Source organism: Ochotona princeps, chromosome 20, assembly GCF_030435755.1.
Source record: "Ochotona princeps isolate mOchPri1 chromosome 20, mOchPri1.hap1, whole genome shotgun sequence".
NCBI classification, from domain to species: domain Eukaryota; kingdom Metazoa; phylum Chordata; class Mammalia; order Lagomorpha; family Ochotonidae; genus Ochotona; species Ochotona princeps.
The window spans coordinates 38,110,804-38,131,959 of NC_080851.1; the positions used below are offsets into that span (position 1 = coordinate 38,110,804).

At 48.6% G+C, this 21,156-nt stretch overlaps 1 protein-coding gene and 1 long non-coding RNA gene across 4 annotated transcripts in view; one reads left to right on the forward strand and one right to left on the reverse strand.

Moving 5' to 3' along the window:
- Positions 1-14,498, forward strand: part of LOC131482735 (uncharacterized) — a 56,848-nt gene extending 42,350 nt beyond the window's left edge. Inside the window, exon 3 of the long non-coding RNA XR_009247254.1 lies at positions 13,966-14,498. This is a non-coding gene — a long non-coding RNA (uncharacterized LOC131482735). The remainder of the gene's footprint in view (positions 1-13,965) is intronic.
- Positions 348-19,392, reverse strand: LOC101535685 (cytochrome P450 4F2-like). Of its 3 annotated transcripts, none has more exons than XM_058678051.1 (13): positions 19,370-19,392; positions 14,724-14,936; positions 12,630-12,774; positions 11,621-11,674; positions 11,404-11,531; positions 10,168-10,289; positions 9,234-9,504; positions 8,831-8,897; positions 8,522-8,651; positions 1,628-1,761; positions 1,469-1,533; positions 1,224-1,306; positions 348-961 (listed from the first exon to the last, which is right to left on the reverse strand). In XM_058678051.1, exons 2-13 carry the CDS (start codon positions 14,904-14,906, stop codon positions 775-777), a joined length of 1,569 nt encoding a protein of 522 aa, XP_058534034.1. In that variant the 5' UTR covers positions 14,907-14,936; positions 19,370-19,392; the 3' UTR covers positions 348-774. The 3 variants fall into 3 exon arrangements, with proteins under 3 accessions (XP_058534034.1, XP_004582631.2, XP_058534036.1); XM_004582574.4 differs by lacking the exon at positions 19,370-19,392 and adding an exon at positions 15,225-15,326; XM_058678053.1 differs by lacking the exon at positions 19,370-19,392 and adding an exon at positions 15,098-15,222.
- Positions 19,393-21,156: the final 1,764 nt, after the last annotated feature.

A 21,156-nucleotide genomic window follows, 5' to 3' on the forward strand; every position in this document is an offset into this window, starting at 1 on the left:
GCATTGCCAGCCCGCAAGAGTTCTTAGGATTTTCAACGAGCCAGCTGGTACTGCTCTTGTTTATGACCTGGACAAAAAAGGTTGGGTCAAAAAGAAATGTGCTGATATTTGAGCTAGGAAATGGCACTTTGGTTGTGTCTATCCTCATTGAAGATGGGGTCTTTGAGGTCAAGTCCACAGCTGGAGACACCCATTTAGATGGAGAAGACTTTGACAGCCAAATGGTCAACCATTTTATCACCGAGTTCAAGCGCAAGCATGAACATTATTTGTGATAGGGCAGCCGATATGCAGGCACACAAACTGCTGTGAGGAGTCAGTACAAAACACACAAACCTGCGCCGTGATTAGACACTCTACGTTTAATAAACAGCTATTCAGCAGCTGTGGCAAAACTGAGAGGAACCGCATGAGAAAAGACACGTCAAAACTGAAGTCAAGATGGTGGAAAGGCAATGTTACAATGGGTTTATCTGCATGACCTGGGGGCCCAAATTTACTTGCCTGTAAACTTAAACCCCATCCCAGGGCTCTGTTGTCTGTGGAATAAAATCTGTGCTTGGGCCTCAGAATCACCCACCCTCTGTGGGGAGACCCCCTGCCCAGTCAGGCCATCAGAGTCTGTGTTATAGACACCAGCACTTCCTGGACTACCCAGATTGCGCTGTGGGTCCCCACAGTCAACCAGCAGCACCTGTTGACTCTATTCCAGGCTCAGGCACAGATGGGATTCTGCAAAAGAGCACAGCTGGGTCCCAGTCAGGCCACTATGGGTCACTTTAGTGCTGGACCCATGTTTAATGGCTCTACCCGAAGCCACAGGCCACCCTCAGCGCGCAAGATCAATTCCGGCTTTCTGCGGGGTTCAGCATCACTGTCAGGCAGCACTCGGAAGTGCAGTAGGGTGAGCGCCAGCACCACCTTCATCTCTGCCATAGCGAATGCTTGTCCGATGCAGTTCCTGTGGGCAGGGTGACACTGGGTTTGGACTGGGTCCTGGGCCCCCTCTTGCCCTGGGAAGGGATCGTGTTGGGACTCACATGTGTGCTTACACATTCCTAGAATCTGACCCAAACTTCAGATTCAGTGCAGACATGAAGATACAGAAGTGACTCCCACCCATTTCCCTAGAATCTTGCTCATATCACCAAGTCCTGTTAAGCTTCTTGCACTGCCATCACCACCCACATCCCATCAGCATCTCAGATACCCATCTCTCTTACCTGGGGCCTGCCGAGAAGGGAATAAAAGCCAGGGGTGACCTCTTCTGAGGGTTTTCTGGGTCAAAGCGGAAGGGATTGTAGACCTAAGGCAGAGGAGGGCAGGGCTGTTGGATGTGGTCTCCTGGCACACCCAGTCAACCCAGAAGTTTCTTGTGGGTTCAGTGGAAGGCAGAGCCTGATTTTCTGGACCACAGCCCCACTGCTTCAGCAGGTTCCAAAGTTGGGGAATGGGGCAAGGGCAGCACCTCGGGGTCTGGCCAGACTGCAGGGTTGTGATGAATCCCGAAGATACTGATGACACAGCTGTTTCCTGTCAGGGAAGAGGGGATAGTCAGGAAGCAGTCCCTGCTGCTTCCTGCACTCCGCCCTGCCCAGAAACCACTCCCCGTCCTGGCTTTGGGCACCTCTGGGGATGACGCGTCCGTCATGAAGTGTCACATCCTGAGCACAGCAGCGGGAGATGATCGTGACTGGAGGATGAAGTCGCAGGCTTTCCTTGAGGCACATGGTGAGGAAGGTCATCTGGGCCAAGTCGTCCCTAAAGAAGCTCTTGAACCATCACCCAAGGGGCACAAGCAAAGACTGCTACCCCACCTGCTGCAGCCCGCGGAAACCCTTGCCCCACCTCCTGCTGACTTCCACCCGTGTAACAGAACAGTGTAGAGAAAGACCCAATAGTGAAGCACTAAAAAATTCAAGTTGCAAAAAGTACCGGAAGGAAATGTGACCTGATATTTTCAGGAGCATTCCTCAGTAAAACAAAGACAGAGGATGTCCTTAGAAGTGTAACATATTTGCATGAAACAAAGTGTAAAATTTGGGTCTGGCTCTACATTAGAGAACTGTAAAATCTAATATACTTTTAATACCCTACGTTATTCCGTAATGGGGCGGGAGAGCAGAGAAATCTTACATCACCCTAGAAGGTGTGAGGAAGACGTGAAATACAACCTACCAGTATCATAACTGGTAACTCATAGACAACAGACTCGAATTAGCATTGTAGTTAAACTACAAAGACATATAGGGGGAATCAAGAGCGATCCTGACAACCTCTTAACAGGAGGTCATATGCACAGAGCAGGGGGGCACCCCAGAGCGGAGTAGGAGGACAGGAGGAGGCTTATATCCCAACCCTGAAGACTTCCGGATCCTCACCAAGGACTATCAGTACGAGCACCAAGGACTACATCCTAACTGCCAAGGAGACCACGGGGAATTGGAGTGCCTTCAGAGGCTGAGAACTCTGAAGTCATCCACTCCCACTTGGATCTATCACATGGGATGGAAGAAGTCCAAATCCTTCCTCGCAGGATCCAAGGGCATCAGAACAACTGCCAAGAGCCCTGAGCAGTCTGCAGAAACAGAAAAACAGTAAACTTCCTTCGGGACTAGGGAGGAGAGCTTTCTCTGGTCCTCGCTTGGTTCCAACTTTGGGTCCCCACCCTCTCTGGCAATGACCATCAGGATTGCTCTGGAAAACCCTCAAAACAAACATATAACCAACCAACCAACCAAACAAACAAAAAATCTGGAATAGATAGAGAACAACAACGAAAGCTTAGAATCAGACAGGAAACGGTCAGCATGGACTCACGTATACCTTACTAGGTGGGACACAAAGATTAGTTACTCCTCACTAGTGTACTGAAGATTTCTCTGCACACCCCTCCTAAAACAGTTCTGCACCTAAACTGTTGACATACGTCTTGTTAGAGTTATAAGCCAGTCCAGACTACCCGAAAAAAAGCCAGGTTCAGCAAAATTATGCTTCAATGCTATAAAATGCTAAATACTACAATGAAAATAGACACGAGACAGCTGAATAGTAATCTATAGCCATTTTAAGGTGTACAGAACCAGATCGTATATAAGCTAAAATTGAAATGTCAATGAAGAAGTCACAGGATGTGGTTAAGAACTTGCACTTTTTGGGCACGGGAAATGGGCAGACACTTCACAAAGGAACAAACCCAAATGGCAAATAAACATATGAAAAAATGCTCAAGTTCCCTGGCAATAAGGGAAATCCAAATTAAAACATCAATGAGGTACCACCTAACGCCAGTAAGACTGGCCCACATGAATAAAAGCACCAACAACACTTGTTGGCGAGGTTGTGGGGAAAAGGGAACCCTACTCCACTGCTGGTGGGGCTGCAGGCTGGTACAGCCTCTATGGAAATCAGTATGGAGAATATTCAAACAACTGAAAATCAACATACCATATGATCCAGCAATAGCACTCCTAGGAATATATCCAGAACACTTGTTTTATGAGAAACCAACATGCACTCCTATGTTCATAGCAGCACAATCAGTAATTGCAAAAACATGGAAGCAGCCAAAATGCCCATCAACAGAGGATTGGATAAGAAAGCTATGGTTCATCTACTCCATGGAATACTACTCAGCTATTAAAAAAAAACCAAAATGCAGTTCTTTGTGGCCAAATGGGCCAAACTGGAAACCATAATGCTAAGGGAAATGAGCCAATCCCCAAAGGTTAAATACCACATGTTTGCCTTAATTTAAGATGATATGATGTTATGTATAACATGTTATGTTATGTATGTTATATGTTGTGTATAAACTAAAATTGAAATGTCAATGAGGTGGTCACAGAAGGTGGTTAAGAACTCGCATTTACTTTTAACCTATTGGTTACTCATTACTATTTCAGTTAATTCCATAATGATGTAAATTTTTGCTGATGGTATGTTGGAGCTTTTAATTGACTGGGATGATACTCTGCTGGCTCTGTCTTCAGACCAGAGAGGGTATACCTAAGAAGCTGTTGAACTTGACTGGACAATAAGATGCTGGACTCTATGTTTGGTATAAGCTTGCAATGGGGGAATCTCAACTGAACTTGAACTGTGGTTATGCAACAAGGTGGAGGAATCCACCATGATGGGATAGTTTCGGGAGGGGTGGGGAGAACCCAAATACCTATGAAACTGTGTCACATAATACAATGTAATTAATGAATTAAAAATAATAAATAATGAAAAAAGTAAAAAAAAACAAAAACAAAACAAAAAAAGAACTTGCATTTTTTAACATATTGGTTACTCAATACTATATCAACTAATTCCATAATGTTATAAATTGTTGCTGATGTTACATTGGGGTTTTTAATTGATCGGGATGATACACTGCTGGCTTTACCTTCAGACCACAAATGCTTTCCCCAAGAAGCCGTTGAATTTATCTGGACAATAAGATGCTGGACTCTATGGTTGGCATATGCTTGCAATGAAACAATCTCAACTGAACTTGAACTGTGGTAATGCAACAAGGTGGAGGAATCCACCATGGGGGGAGGATTTGGAAAAGGGTGGGGGGAATCCCAGTACCTATAAAACTGTGTCACATAATGCAAAATAATTAATAATAATAAAAAATTGGGTCTGGCTCAGTAACCTAGCAGCTAAAATCCTCGCCTTGAATACTCCAGGATCCCATATGGACGCCAATTCTAGTCCCAGCAGCCCTGATTCCCATCCAGCTCCCTGCTTGTGGCCTGGGAAAGCAGCAGAGGACGACCCAAAGCCTTGGGACCCTGCACCCATGTGGAAGACCCAGAAGTTCCTGGTTCCTAGCTTGGATCAGCTCAGCTCCGGTCATTGTGGTCACTTGAGGAGCGAATCATCAGATGGAAGATCTTCCTCTCTGTCTCTCCTCCTCTCTATATCTGACTTTGTAAAAAAAAATTGTTTATAGTAAGTTAAGAAAAGCTGGGGAAGAAATCTTCACAAAGAGAGGGAGAATCAAGATGGTGGAATAGGGAAGCATTTTTTTTTTTTTTAAAGATTTTATTGTTATTAGAAAGCCGGATATACAGAGAGGAGGAGAGACAGAGAGGAAGATCTGCCATCATTAATTCACTCCCCAAGTGAGCCGCAACGGGCTGGTGCGCGCCAATCCAATGCTGGGCACCAGGAACCTCTTCCAGGTCTCCCACGCGGGTGCAGGGTCCCAGTGCATTGGGCTGTCCTAGACTGCTTTCCCAGGCCACAAGCAGGGAGCTGGATGGGAAGTGGAGCTGCTGGGATCAGAACCGGTGGGAAGCATGTTTAAACAGACGGAGAAATATTAGCCAGTGTGAAGCAGAGAGGGCACATTCCAGGAAATAGAAGAAGACAGAACAACAGCAGAAAGGTACGTGGAGACTGACAGACACAGGAAGGCAGTGAAAACAACAGTGTGGTGTTGCAGTGACTGATACTCCAGTGGCATTTAGTGAACCATTCAGTGTACCGTAATCTGAACCTTTCGGCAGCTGGAACTCCACGAGCAACAAAATATTTCTAAAATTCAGGTCCTCAAGCTCCGCCCCCCCCCCCCCCCCCCCGCTCCATATGGGATCCTGGTGCGTGCAAGTCGAGCACTTTAGCCACCAGATGATTGTACCGGGCCCCTGTTCTCCCAATCATGAAAGGTGAAACTACAAAGTTGAAAGAATAAGTGTGAGCCGAGCACTGTAGCCTAGCGGTTTAACTCCTCCTCTAGCACACATCACGATCCCATGTGGGCACTGGTTCTAATCCCAGCAGCCCCGCTTCCCATCCAGCTCCCTGCTTGTGGCCTGGGAAAGCAGTCAAGGACGGCCCAAAGTGTTGGGACCCTGCACCCGTGTGGGAGATCTGGAAGAGGTTCTGGGTTTCTGGCTTCGGATCATCTTAGCTCCAGCCATTGCAGCCACTTGGGGAGTGAATCAATGATGGCAGATCTTCCTCTCTGTCTCTCCTCCTCTCTGTATATGTCACCTTAAAGTAAAAAAAAAAATCTTAAAAAAAAAGAAAGAATATGGCAAAAGACTCATGGTCATGGTCACATCTTGGGGAATAGGAATTCTTAAAACTCAAAATTGTTGACAGGAATACTGAAAAAAATAACCAACAAAATAACATAGATGAGCATATAAACTAGATCACATGAGCTACTAAAGGGCATCTACAATGATTATACTATGATCTAGAGGAGTACCTTGAGTGTACAAGGAGTTTCTGCAAATCAAGAGACTGATAACACAGGTCAAAATAGCAAAGTGTATTATCTAGGTTTTCACCGAGGTTCTGGCAGAAGAGATTTTTTAAAAGTCTGAAAATGTTATCAGAAAAATAAAGCTGTCTAGCGATGACCCTTGATTTCTATCCAGGCACACCTAACAAAGTGAGTGATGCTAAGGGTTGTGCAAGATGTGGGAGATGGAAAGACCTAAGAGGCATCTCGTGGGGATGTGTGCAAGCGTAGGATTCTGTAAGGCAACAGCCAGCTGCACATGGTCCAAGAAAAATAGCATCTCTCTATGACTCAGCAAACCTACTCCCAGGTGTTGATACTAATCTGTTAGAGATTCTCAAGATGAAAAACCTGAATGGTGTAAATTCCATTGTGGTGGACATGAGGATACAGCCTGGTTTCCAGCACTAAAGGCTTCAAGAGGGCCAGGCTCCATAGGCATCGCATGCAGTGCACTAAAGAAACTAGAACGTGGGTGGATGATAAAAGTATGGTACACTTCAGGCAAAGCTAACAGACTTCAAGCCTGTGCTGTAACATTCTGGAAACTGAAACTAGCAGTTCAACTCCAAATAGGCTCAGCCTGCATAGGACAAGGTTGGTAGAAGTGTGCTGCAAAGGGGATTGAGATAAACGGAAATAGATAAGCATAGCATAGCGTGGGGAGATGATGCCCAGGAGCCATGCATTTAGGAGCATGGTTAACTCATCTTTGGCACTCAAGGTCCAGCATTAAAGCTTCCAAGAGTACTTTTCAAACTAGCTAACCTGAGCTCAGATGGAATAGTAAGAATGCAAACAAAAAAGTCTGTGAAAGTAAAATAGCAGAAAGAGACCCATTTTTTTCAAAAGTAAATTAGGCCCACACTCTGTCCTTGGCTTTCAGTCCCTGGTTCATGTCCTCATATTTGTCTCTGTTGCCACAGAAAAATATTTCTAAAATTCAGGTCCTGAAGCACCCTTCCATAGCTCCCCATTTCCCTCCTGTGTTAGTCACTGGTCTCCCTTCAAGGAGTTCATTGCTGGAGCAGACACTTGACAGGTAGAGGTGATTCGAGTAACACACAAGTGCTTGGGCTCAATTGTAGACTCTGCCTCCTGGCTCTAGCTTCCTGTTGACACAGCTTAGGAGACGGCAGGTGACTGTTTTAGTAATTTAGTCACGCAGCCTGTGTGGGAGATCTGGATTGAGTTCCCACATCTGGATGTAGCCTTGTTCAGCTCTGGCTATTGAGGACATCTGGGAAGTGACCCGTGGGTGGGAGAAGTTTCCTTAACTTCCTCAGCTTAATCTCTCTCTCTCTTCTCCCTCCCCAACATGCATACCCCTCTCTCCAACAGAACAAATAACTAGCTGTCAAGCCACAAGGGGTCAGGTTAGTTGTCAGTCTCCTGCTGTTGGGCAGAACTGCTGCTGTGACATTCTAACATGGTTTCCAGAGCCACAGAAATGTCCTGGACTAGTGCCTTCCTCGTGGAGACCCTCTGTGTCCTCCTCACACTGCATTTCACAAAGATTTGGACTCAGTTACTGTCCCTTACCATCCAAACACACCAGGCTATCTCATGCCTGCCTTCATGTTGACGTTTATCCAGCTGTCTTAATCACAAACACAGATGCCCACTGGCAAGGTGGTCAGTTTGTGGTCACTGTCTCACCATTTGTCCTTGTCTCCCTTTACGGATGCCCACATTTTACCTATGGAGGAACTGGACACTGAGAGGGGGTGGTGGGCAGGCTGTGAGGATGTGGGCTTGGAAGACACGGATGACCTCTATGCACTCAGACCTTTGTGAATCTTGGAATCAACACAAAGTGGGGATTAAAGAAAGGGGCAGTTTGGGATATGAGGGGAGGTGGAACTCTGGACAGAACAGCAGGGTGTGGGGTACCTGTCCATTTACTGAATCTGCACTGGCTGGCACCTGTTCTACACATGCTGTCCTGGATTCTCCAAGCAACTTTGCACAGCAGCAGCTTCCCCAAATTTACAGAAAGGAAATGTAGCTTGGGAAGGGAATTTTATCTTATTGATATCACCCAGAAAGTCAGTGGGGACATTAAAATGTAGACTTTCAGATTTATCTGTCCCCAAACCTGCATCCTCATCATTGCTGATCAGGCTTGGTGTCAAGCCATGCTCCTGGGATGCACTTGTATTCCACTAGCAATAATTGGCAGAATCAACTGAAAGATGTCCCCTCTTCCCTACCTAGGGAGCAAGGGCAATCCCAGGAGGTCAGGAATGGGCCAGGGATACCAGCACTTACCACTCAATCGCCTCAGGATCCCGGTCCCTCAGGAGTTCTCTCACTTCCTGCCGGCAGCGTTCCTGGTATTCTGGGTGCCTGGCAAGGTTGTACAGGGCCCAGGAGAGACCACTGGCTGTGGTGTCATGACCTGAGGGACAGTCAGGCACATGTGAGGTTCAAGACACCAGAGATTGGACTGGGTGGATACGTTGAGACCCTTGACAAGGATGAGGACTAGGAGAGGGAGTAGTGTGGTCCAGGCTTCACCCATCATGTCCCTGGAGCACAGAGAGTCCTTCCCTCACTACAGTTCATACTTGTTCTCACCTGCAAACATGAAGGTGTCAGCCTCTGCCCTTATATCATCATCTGACAACTGCTTTCCATCTTCACCCTGGAGATGAAGTCAGACACCCACATCACAGAAACTCTGTCAGCACTGTTTATACCCTGGGTCAATTGCTTACGATCTGTCATTTAAGCAAGATTTCTACGGTATCATCTCTGCATCCTACCCCACTCATGTTACCCTGGTCTCCTGCCTCTTCTTTGGAAGTCCCAGGCAGCCTTTCACAGTCTAAACACTGATCTCCAATGCATCCCCACTTCCTCAGTGCCTCAGAGGATACTGGCCCCCCAGTATCCTCTCAACCAGGACTAGTCAAGCTTTATGATCACCAGATTCAAAGATCCACGTTGTCTCTTCAGTATGAATCCAAGAGATGCCTACCTTGCTCAGCAGAAGAATATCAATGAAGTCCAATGTCTTGGCCTTGGTCTTGGCCTTAAGGAAGTTATCAACACCCTGGCTAGCGAGAGTGCGGCGGCGTTCTTGGATGACAGCATCTGTGAAGCTGTGCACCAGGTCACAGGACTTGCGGAAGCGCTGCCCATCAGGAGTGAGGTAGTACAAGAAGTCCATGTGCATTAAGATCTGCTGGTCTCGCTTCATAACAAGAGCACTGAGATCCAAGATGGTAGATATATATTCACTGGGATTCCTATAGAGCCAGCCAGAGACAGGAAGCAAGGAGTTGATGCATGTGAACCTCCCAAAGTACCTCCAAGCCAGAATCCCAGGGTCACGCTGCATCCAGATAAGGCAGTTTCCAAGCACACTTCTTTTTCCCTCCCTCCATGAGCTGCCTCATGTCCAAGCACTTCAGGACACCACTTGGCATCAAGCCTATCTTTTGTCTGATCCTCAACATCTGGTCCTTCCTATAATTTTTCCCAAATCTGATCTCTTTTCTGCACCAAGTTCAGCACTCCTCCTCTCCCTTGCATCCCATGTACCAAGCTCATCCCTGAGTAGGACTTTTGCCTGCCAAAAACATCTCCCACACCTTCTGAAACTATCAGGACAAAGGATCACACTCTTTCGCCTAGCTTTCCATTGTTGTTAGGGTTAAGCCACTGCGTATCTCTCTAAACTCAGTTCCAGGGTGTCTCCTTATTGCTTGTTGGCACATTGCTCACTGGATGACAGCGTCTGTGAGACTATCCACCAGGGAGGACCACATGTCCCCTCATCTGTGTCCTATGATTCAGTGACCACATCTGACACAACTGCTTTAGGAAAGCTCTTTATTGATGGTTCGCTTCCCTCCATCTACTCCCTTGGATCCGCAGCCCAAGTTCCCAGACCCTGGACAAGGACTCACTCCTGACAATTGCTGTCGAAGCTGAAGACACATTTCTGAATACTGTCCAAGGTCATAAGGCTGATGTGCTCAAACATGTCCAGACAGGCGCTGCCCTCTGAGGCCAGCTTCTTCCACTTAGCCTGGCCAGAGAAGAAGACAGAGCCAGGGGTGTGTTCTGGATTCCCTGGCCCCTCCTAACTACACCAAAATGGATTCCCACATGCTTAGACTGACTTTCTAGTCACTCAAACCGAGTGAGGCCTAGATTTGGGCAAACGTAGAAGGTGCCTCTTTTGAGAGAGAGTACCCAAGCCTGAAAAGAGGAGCCAAATGACCACCTCTGCCTCTTATGCGCCTTTGGTCAGCTCATTGCCTTGCCCCTGGGTTCCAGCTGTCAAGTCTTCACTAATATGTTGACCCACTTGTGTGCTAGATATACCAGGTCTCAACATCTGTTCCACCACTCCTGGCTCTGTGAATGTGGACAAGGGTCCTCACAGCTCTGGCCTTCAGTCTCAACATCTACAATGGTGCAAAAACTACTTTTATCTCACAATGTTGTGAAAATTGCATGAGGCAGCATGCATGGAATTGCATGAAATTTCTGGTACCTACTAAGTGCTCAGTGTTAGGTGTAAGAATTCAGTTCATTATTACTAACTCTCCTCCCGGTGTTCTCAGACTTTGCAGCTCTATGTGGAGATTGCTTCTGTTTGTTGAATGTGAACTAGACTTGCATTTTGCTTTGATCATTGCGACACAATGGAAATGATGCTATGCTCATTCTGAAACTAAGAATCAAGAAATACTGGGTTGTTCTGTTCATTGCTTGGAATCTGGTGTCTGTCATGCTGGCCAAACAAAAATCAGCCTCCAGCAGGATGAAGAACAGTTGAACATACTGGGGGCCTCAAAGGCCATTGAGCTGAAAGTGGTGTGTGGTTTGGAAGGACCTATCAGTGTTCATCAATGTAAAGTTTAAAAGGCTTCTGTAGGAGAAACTAACAGCTAACACCTGAGTATGCTTGGGATATGACCCTATGACATCATCTTGACCACTCTTTAAGTTGGGAATTGCTTTTCTTACTTCACATACAAAGACATCAAGGCTCAGAGAGCAAAATCCATAGCTCTGGGCTCAGAGAGCAAAACCCATGGCTCTGGAGCTACTTTGCAAACCCAGAGGCCCTGATCAGATCTGTGAAGGCTACTACCCTTTTCTCACACCCTGGACCATGGACCCAAGAGACTCACATGCATAATATTTGTGCTGTTGTTGAATATTTTCATATAGGGCTTCAGGATTTCAAAGTGGAAGGCGGGTGTCAGCATGCGACGGTGGCTGTTCCACTTGTCCCCTGTGCTCAGCAACAGCCCATCTCCTAGGGCAGCCAGAGAAAGTGGGAAAAGGGTAACACCTTCCCCTGGCCCACATACGTATCTCCAGTCCCACTCACCTGCAGCTACTCACCCAGCCACAGCTTTAAGAATCCGTAGAATTCCATATCCTTAGGTACAACTACAGCTGGAGTGAAAAAGGGCCAATAGGTACCATGAGAGGGGAGGAGCTCAGAGCGGGGACAGACTCAAGTCAGGGGTCTGCACTTCCCCTCTCCAAGCTGAGGACAGAAGCACCAGGCAGGAATGGAATGAAAGGATAGCTGGGCAGGTAACAGCAGCACAGTAGAGCAAGGCCTACCCTGATGTAGCATAACACCCTAGACTAAAAGGGAACCTGGCAGCCAGATAGAATGGAGACCAGCCAAGAATCACTTTCTATCTTGGTGACAGAGCCACAGACCATGTTGGATATTGTCTGGTGTCCTGCCCAGTTTGTGTAGGGGTGGAAGAGGACAGAGGTCATGACAAATGTCAGTCTGCCATGAGATTTTCTAGGAGAGATTCCCAAAAGAAGACAATGAATACGTGATGGGAAACTATCAGAAAAAGCAAGAATTGTTTCACCAGAGGTGGATGTCACAAAAAGATCTGCCCATGTCTTCCAGTAGCCACAGCTCACCCCATTGCTCTAGGTCTAGCATAAGGCAGGGTTGATGCCATCATAAGCTATGGAAACCCACTACACCAACCTGCACTGAAACATTTTTTTTTCCATCATAGCAGATATGTATCCTGCAACTCCTCTGAGAGCGTCCAACCAGCCTGACATGGACAGCACTTTTCTAAACTGCCACAGCCTGCCCACTTCTGGCCCAGTCCTGCACACACCAGGTCTTGGCCTTTCTCCTGATGCATCCCAGCCACACTGGGCTTCCTCCTGAAACAAGCCTAGATTTGGACTATAGGAACTTCAGAAGCTAGGTCAGGGTAAGGGCAGACGACAGAGGAAGTAGGAGAAAATGAGTGGGAGATTAGTGAATGCATGAAAGAAACAGGCAGATGGCTCAGAGAAAAGAGGGAACTGTGGCCAGGGAATAGCAGGGGACGCACAGCAGCTCGGGTGAAGTTCCACCTAGTACCTGGAGCATTCAGGACAGACCGGACAACGTCAGGGTGCCACAGAATAATGACAGGGTCGATGGGGCCCATCCAGGTCAGGAAGGCTTGGGGGAAGATGGTCACCATCCGAGTCACTTCTCTCAAGCCCTGCTCCGTGGGCGTGATCTGCAAATTACACATCGATTGTCACCTCCTGGGATAAGTGAACTCAGGAATTCTAGAGTCAACTAGATCATGCTAAGGGATGGCCAGAGAGCTGGTAAGACATAACTTGCAGATGTATCTGTGAGGCTGCTCCCAGAAGAGATGACCATGCCCTGCTGAAGGTGGTCATTCAGGCTTCTGAGGGACCAAGTGGAACAACAAGGTAGCCTAAGAGTGAATTCACTCTCTGTTCTGGGAATGGCACATCAGGATCCCAATTTCTTGAGCCTTCTGGATCTGCGAGATACACCAACTTAGCTTTTGGGAACAGATTGAATTACAGAACTGGATTCACAGGTCACCAGCCTGCAGAATTCATGCAACTTCTCAGCCCTCACTTTTCAATATATAGATATAGAAATGGAGGTAGGTGTCTGATAGATGATATATGGTATAGGGAAGTATATGGATGGACAAATACAAATACAGATGATGACAGATGGATCTGTGGATGATGTTTGTTCTGTGCATCAGAGATTCAATCCACTGTTTATCAAAAGCATTTGAAAAATAAACTACAATCTATGCTGGACATGTACAATCTTTCTTCTCATGATTCTATTATGCCTACAATAGGACTACTTACATATCTCATATTCTGTATTGCATGGTGTAGTCATCTAGCTATTTAGAGTATATGTATGTACACTATTTGTAAGCATTGTACTAGTTTATTAGAGCGACTCAAGCATCCATGGATTTGGATAAGGATGGGGTGGATTATGGATTAATGCCCAACAGATAATGTGTGGGTATTTATCTGTCTATGCTATTAACTCTCTTTGGAGGGCCCTAAAGCACCTGTAATAGAAGCTACAGCAGAACGCTGGCAGGCTGCAGAGGCAACACATTCTCTGGACACAGCACTGAAAGGCACATCTTTATTGTGTGTGAATGGAGGCAATCTGCTTCTTCTCCTTCTGTGGTTATAAAGACCATCTAAAAGGCATAAGAGCACATCCCTGGGCTAGGGGATAGCCCTTCTGTGTGCCACAGTGGCCCAGTTTTTCTCAGGAGTGGACCTTCTGATCCTCAGAGTGTCCAAGCCTAGGGGCACCCAGAAGGGCATCTTCATGGAAAGGGTGGTGGGGACAGCAGTGCGGTCTCAGGCATTTTCCCTATGGCCCATTTCACGTATTGTCTTTCCCACAGAAAAGACCCACACACTGGAAAGCCGAGATGACCCCTGCCTGGTCATCGGGACTGTGCCTCCCACCTATAGGCACGTTCTGCATGCTCTGTGATGATTGCATCCCACAAGTCTTCCCTCTAAACCTCTGCAAATGTCCATCCATCAGGCCATTTACAAAAGAAGCAACTGCAGCCACATGCCCCAAAAGGGAGAGCAGGTTTAAATCAGAGCAGGCCTGGAATGTCTCTTCAGTGAGAGGACTGTGGCCTGCTTTCATACAAGTCAAACAACAAGGGTCCCTGGTACTTGTAACGGATGCAAGGAAGATCGGAGGAAGGTGTCCGGGGAGGGGAGGTGGTGGGAGTCACCCACACCTCTCTCATGTTTGTGGGTGTCAGGGCAGGGTTGGAGAGAGAGAGAGCAATCACAGACCATCTTTGTGGGAATGAAGGCAGACAGCAGCAGTCACATTAAATGGGCCAGTGGGGGAGTAGGGCCTAAACGCTCCTCAGGAGGGCCTCAGTTCCCCAGCAAAGAAAGCTGGGGGCCTAACTGTCTGTAGTCCAGTCTCGGAGTCCCTTAGAAGCACATTAAAAACAAAAGCAGACACACAGGAAAGGAAGACAGGGAAGATGAGGGTGGGAAGACAAAGAGGAAGTTGCTAAGCCTCCTGTCTCACTTCCCTGCTGTCTTGGACCCCAGCTCTCCCTAAATCAGCTCTCTGAGCCCCATTCCTGGCTCCTGATGGAGCCCATTCACCCAGATGCCTCATACTCACCTGGCCCAGGTGACCCAAGAACCAGTTCCTTTTGGGGGGTTGTGGGAAACACTGGAGGCGTTGAGAGTTTTTATGGAAAGCATAGATCCAGTTGAGGATACGGGTCAGGAGCCAGGAGATAGCCATCAGCAGCAAGAGCAGCCATGGCGAGGGTGCCCCTAGCCAGGACAGACTCAGCTGCATCCTCCTTCAGGGCAGGTGATTTCTTGAGACCTGGAAAAGAGGCAAGAAATCTCACGGTTCATGAGCAGCAATGAGCAGGAGCAAGGAGATTGTTAGGGGCAGGGTAAGGGAGGAGAGATCCAGGGTCATCCGAGGAAAAATGATGATGAGAGAAAGATAGAGCGCCCAGACAGAACAAACAGGCCACTGACCTCCAGCAAGCTGACACCCTCCCATTTCCTGGGCCAACTGCTCTCTGGAGCTGCCCCAGCTTTGGGCTGCAGCCCTTCCCATGCAGGTCCATTCCCCCAACAGTCCTACCACTCCTCAATTTCACACCTCTGTTGAGAGCAGTGCGTTAATAAAAATTTCTTCTCACTTCTCAGGGTGTCTTTGTCTAGTCCCCTAAACTAGGAAAGGCTGTGGGGCTGGGCTGGGCTGGGCTGGGCTGGGCTGGACTGGGCTGGCCTGGGGCAACCAATCGCCACTGGTCTTGCTGCCTCCTCCCATACCGGGCATCTAGCCAAGATGTGGGGGCAGAGACAGAAATGGTTGCAGAGGAGCCAACTCAAGGGACACGCTGCCCAGCACCATATCCTCAAGGCCTGATTGGAGTGAAGATCGTGCTGAGCCACAGTTTGACAGGCACCCTTGGCCTTCTGTAATGAAAGCACAACAGCAAAAAGTACGAAGGTGAGGGCAGCTGCCAAGCGGTAGGACCAGGAGGAGCCTGGTCTCAGAACATCTCCCAGGTTACTCAGCAACTGGGGGCCAGGAGGACGTCAGGCAGCATGCATCAGAACACACTTAAAAGGCTCAGAAGCCCCAGCCCTTTCTGTCCCTTTCCACTCACTCCCTTCTCTTCCCCATTCAGTCTGGCAAGAGTTCAAGTGTAGTTTCCAGGCAGCACAGAGCACAGCTGGAGAAATAAAACATTCAGCTTCGCAAGGCTTATCTTGGTCACGTTCAGAACACAAGGGCTCCTGTTGGCAAAACAAATCTGCAGGCTGGCTCAGCAGAGGTCAAAGGTCAGAGGGGGGAGGGTAGTGTGGGGGATAGGGCTGTGCGTGGCTGTGCACGTGCAGGGCCCAGGCAGGAGCTGAATGCAGTGTTGTCATTCAAGCCCATCTCGCTCTGACCATGGGCAGTATTCCCAAGGCTCAGTGTTTCCATCTGTAAAATGGGATGCTGGATGAGGCCTTCAAATGGGGACAGGGGTGGAGTGTTTGGAGTGGAAACCACAAAAGAGGGAGAGGAAAGGGGGAGAGGCCGCCACTCTTTTTTGATTTGTTTTCATGGTAATGTTAATTTTTGATGATGTTTGCATGGTTGAGAGGGACGCATGCCCATGTGAATCACCAATTACAATGGGAAAGGTCAAGGAATGAAGAGAGTAGATGAGAAACTGCTTCCAATCTTCGTTTCTATTCTTCCTGTTTCTGGGGGAGGAGGAGGGAGATGGGGGAGGGCCACCCCCAGCAGCCTAACCACACCAGTACCTGAGGGTGTAGGGTGACTACTCAGTGTCATTGTAGGGTTCTCCATGTAGAGCATGTTTGCAGATACTGCTTAAGTGGTTTAGATAATTCTAAGGTGTTCATTTCATTGCTCCAAGGTTGAGGAAATCCCCCTGAAGTCCATTTGGCTGACATAGTCCGTTCAGAGTGTGAGCACACCCAGATACCTGCTCCCAAACCTCACCCAGGAGTGTCGTTCATTTTGTTCCGCCCTCCACAGTTTCAGATGTCCTCTGCAGGCCTCAATGATCATGTCCCCTTGTGCATCTTGGCATGACATCCATCACACAGGTTTCAGAAACCTAGGAAGTCCAGTTTTGAAAGATGCACTCCATAATCAGATCATAGATTCTGTGAGTTTTCCAGTGGTTGGAGTTTTGAGTCCAGTGGTCCAGTTCAGGGAGTTCCCAAAGAAACTTCACCTGAGGTGACCCCTGACCTGACTCCTGTGTGTGCCAGCCAGTGTGGGATCCAGCTCAGTCCATCACCTGCATCAGCCTACACACACTGGTGGTTGCAGTTGCCCAGTCAGTTCTGTCCCCCGCCCCATCTCATACACAAACCAAAGGATGATGTGGCTCAGCCCAACTCTGCCTACCACACACTCAACTGTCATGCACACCAGAGGAATTGCTGTCCAGCTGAAGTGACTGCAAATAACCTCCACCAGGCCCACACCCAGTCCTGTGCCTGCACATGCCAGTATGTGCAGCAGACTGATTCAGCCCTTCTCGCATCCCACTTCACTCTCATGCACATTAATGGGTACTGCTCAGCCAGACCAACTGCACTGTCCAGCTTATACTTACATTGGTGGCTGCTATTGCCTGTCCAGCCATGCCCACCCCAGCTCTGGCTCTCATGTTCACCAGTGGGAGCTGTAGCCCATCAGAAGAGTGCCTGTAGTTTCCCCACTAGGTCAACTCCCAGCCCTGGATCTTGTACTTTCCAGGTGGTACTGTGATCCAGCTTGACAGATCTGTGCACAGTCCTGGCACTTGCCAGCAGATGCTGCAACAAAACCCAGCCAACTTGTACCTACTCTGGCATATGCATGCATTATAGTCATTATATAGATATAGTCATTTAGCCCAGCCAGGCTCTCCTCCTAACCCAGCTCACATGCAGGCCAACAGATGTTGAAGTTCTACCCAGCCCAGATTGCCCCAAGTCCCAGATTTCATGCTCACAAAGGGAAGCAGAGGTCTAGCAGGGGTACACCGGCAGCCCCCCTATTCTTGCCCCCCAGTGCATGTGCTGGTGGGTGCTGCAGCCCAGTCTGGCACGGCCTTTCTCACCTTGGCATTTGTTGGAGGGTGCTGCAGCCTGGCCCAGCCCAAATTGTCCCCAGTTTTAGCTCATGCTGGCAGGTGCTGCAGTCTAGTCCAGCCTAGTGCCCCAGTCCAAGCACTAACGTGAACTGGCTGGTGATGCCACCTAACCCAGCCTGTCCCACACCCCATCCTGGTTCTCAAATCTGCCACTGGGTGCTATGAAATGGGCCAGCCTGGCCCTCTCCCAGACCTGACCCACATGCATGTACACCAGTGGTTACTGTAACATGACCTGGTCTGAGCTGCTCTCAGCCCCAGTTCTTGTGTTCACCAGCAGGGACTACATCCTGACAGGAGTTCCCCCAAGTTCCTCTATCAGATCACCTCCCGGTGGCAGATCTAGTGTATACCAGTGGGTTCTTGGCCCAACCTGACTTGGCCCACCTCCTGTCCTGGCAGGTACAATGGCCCACACCATTCTGACTCTCTGTTGGATTGCTGCAGCACAGCCCTGATTGGTCCACTCACTGACACAGCTCTAGTGTGGTTCAGCGAATTTGGAGATCTAGCCCAGCCTGTCCGACACTCTCTCTGATGCTTGTGAGCACCACCTGGGGCTGGAGTCTGGCGTACTCTAGATCCAGTCCACACCCATTCCAAGGAATGCTGAAGCCATGTCCAGCCCAATTTGTGCCCCATTCAGGCTCTCATGCTCACCAGTGGGAACTGCAATCCAGCTGGGGCAGCCCTTTAGCTCCCTGACCAGGTCCCTTCCCAGCCATAGATCTTGTGTGTGCTGGTGGTGGTTGCTCCAAACCAGCCTGGCATTGCCCAATATCTGTCTTGGCCTTTGCCATCAGATGTTGCAGCTTGGAATGACCCAGCCCACCCCCATTTCCAACTCTTGCTGTTGGGTGCTACAATCTAGCCCTGACCAGCCTGTCCGTATCCCTGGCTTTCTTGCATATTGGTAGGTGTGATAGCCTAGCCTAACTTGGCATGATCTAAACCCCATCCTAGCTTCTGTGCAAGCCAGTGTGTTGCACTTCGGCCCAGCCCTGCTCAGTTTGGATACCTGGGGCCAACTCACACAGCTGCTGATGTGTAGCAGCCTACCCAGCCTGGCTCACACCCATCTCTGGTTCATATCCTCATCAGCAGGAGCTACAACCCACCAGGGCAGTTCCCCAAGTTCCCCCCCACCAGGCCCATTCCTAGACCTGGATCTCACTTGTGCCAGTAGATGCTAGACCCTTAACCCGGCCTAGTCCATCTCTTACTCTTGGCTTTGTGTTGTTGGATGTTGCAGCATGGCTTGTACCAAACTCAAGTTTTGGTTGTGCCTGTGGCTGCTGAAGCCTGAACCAGCCCAACCTGTTCCCAACTCCAGTTTGCATGAGTGTCAATGAGTTCCATGGTCATGCTTAGTTTGGATTATCACTATCCCCGGCTATTGGGCAAACCAGCAGATATTGCAGTCTCGCAGGGGTGAGCACACGTATCCCCCACAGAACCTAGTCTGAGACCTGATTCTTTCATGTGCTGGTCAGTGTCATGGCCCAACCTAATTATACCCCCACCCCCGTTCCGACACTCATTGGCAGATACTGTGGTCTAAGCCCTGCCAGTTAGACTCATAGCCCCAGCTTTTATGTATGCCAGTGGGTGATGGTCAGAGGTGGTTGATGCTAACTAGCCCAGCTCAGGTCTTCTTTGTGGATGGGTACACTAGTCTGACTCAGGAAGGTCCAGCTTCTCTCCTCCAAGCCACTTGGTCTCAGCCACCTCACCTGCAACTACAGTGGCCTTGTCAGTGGAAGACCCTCAGAAGTCATTCGACACCTGCAACACATTCTCTCAGTGGTCCTCCCTTCCGTACATTGCCATATCCCCTGTGCAATACACAGTCCTCGTGCCTGTGAGCACATGGATTTCCCAGCCTAGTCTTCCAGAGCTATGTCTTCTGGTGGGGTGGCCTGTAGCTCTGCCCATGTACCAGGGACCTAAGCTCCTATGTGCATCCCCAGACCTGGCCCTCTGGCATGCTTGGCTAGGATCTTACCCCTCTTCCTGCATGGGACCCAAGCACATGTGAAAGTCCCCAGACCCAGCACACCACACCAACATGGGACCTTTCCCTCCCTTCTTTCCACCTATCCAATGGACCAAAACACATGTGTAAGTCCCCAGGCCCACTGTGACAGCCCCTGGCTTGAGTCCTCAGGCTCCAAAGCCTGCAGAAGAGAACAAACCCATAGGTGGCTCTGGTCTAGCTCCATGGGTTGAAACGCTGCCACCCTCCTGAGTTGCTTGCTGTGTGCCAGTTCTGTAAATTGTGTGTGCAAAGGGTCTACGTACATTCTGTATCCTTACTACCTGATACTCTTCATGAAGTTTGCCCATTGTGTGCTGGGTGTGCTCCACAGTGTGTACATACTGTGTACTGTATGCTGAGTACTCTTAGTAAAGCATACCTACTGTGTGCTTTCTACCAAGTATGCCTTCTGCGCAACACGTACTATTCATAAATGCCACAGTGTGCTTACTGGTTCCCTCCATAAACTGTACCTCCTGCATTTCATAATTCTTAAAGTGTGCTTTATATGTGCTTTACATAAATCTTGTCTGCTATGTACCATGTACTCTGTAGTGCCTGGTACTCAACATAAAGCATGTGAACTGTGTGGTGCCTATACTTTATAATGTGTGCCCACTATGTTCAGCTTGCTGCACATGCATGTTCCTACTGTGTACCAGACGCTCTCTATTAAAGGAGCTTGATTTATGTTAAATGCTCATCTGTGTCTCAATGTCCAAGGCTTCCTGTCCCACTTTGCTCTGCTCCCTGGATGGGAGGAGTATCTGGGTTTCAGGTAGACACACCCAGATGATGCCAATCAGAAGATGAAGGGTGCCATTTGACACAACAGCAACCCGAGACTCAGTGGGACAAAGTCCCTAGCTGAGGAAACGACTTTCAGAGAAACCCAAGTCTGTCAGAAATTAAAGTCCAAATCTTTCTCTACCACACTGCAGGAACATTGATATTGATGGGAGCTCAGAATGCAGAAGGATGCAAAGATTTATTGAGGCTCTGTATCACCACTTATATCATCCTCCCAACCCAGGATGTTTTTAAGCTTAGCCAGTGTGTCTCAATTACTCCAGTTTCTCTGTAGTGGTGTCAGATGAAGGATAGCTTTGAGGATGGGTTCTCCTGTAAGTAAAACTGCTGATAGGATGTGTGGGAAACAGTCCTCCTGTAGAGGTAGGATATCCCAGAGACCCCAAACCTCCTTTCACTCCTCTGTTATGTATTTCCTGGTTAACCATGAGGTGCGACAGCAGGTTTAATATCGTCACACACAATACTCACAATCTTCTTCCACACTGTGGGGACAAAGTTGAACTGCTGGCAAATCCAGGATCCCACGGCCACACTTGGAGTACAGGTGCCCTAAACAGACAGAAGAAAAAGCC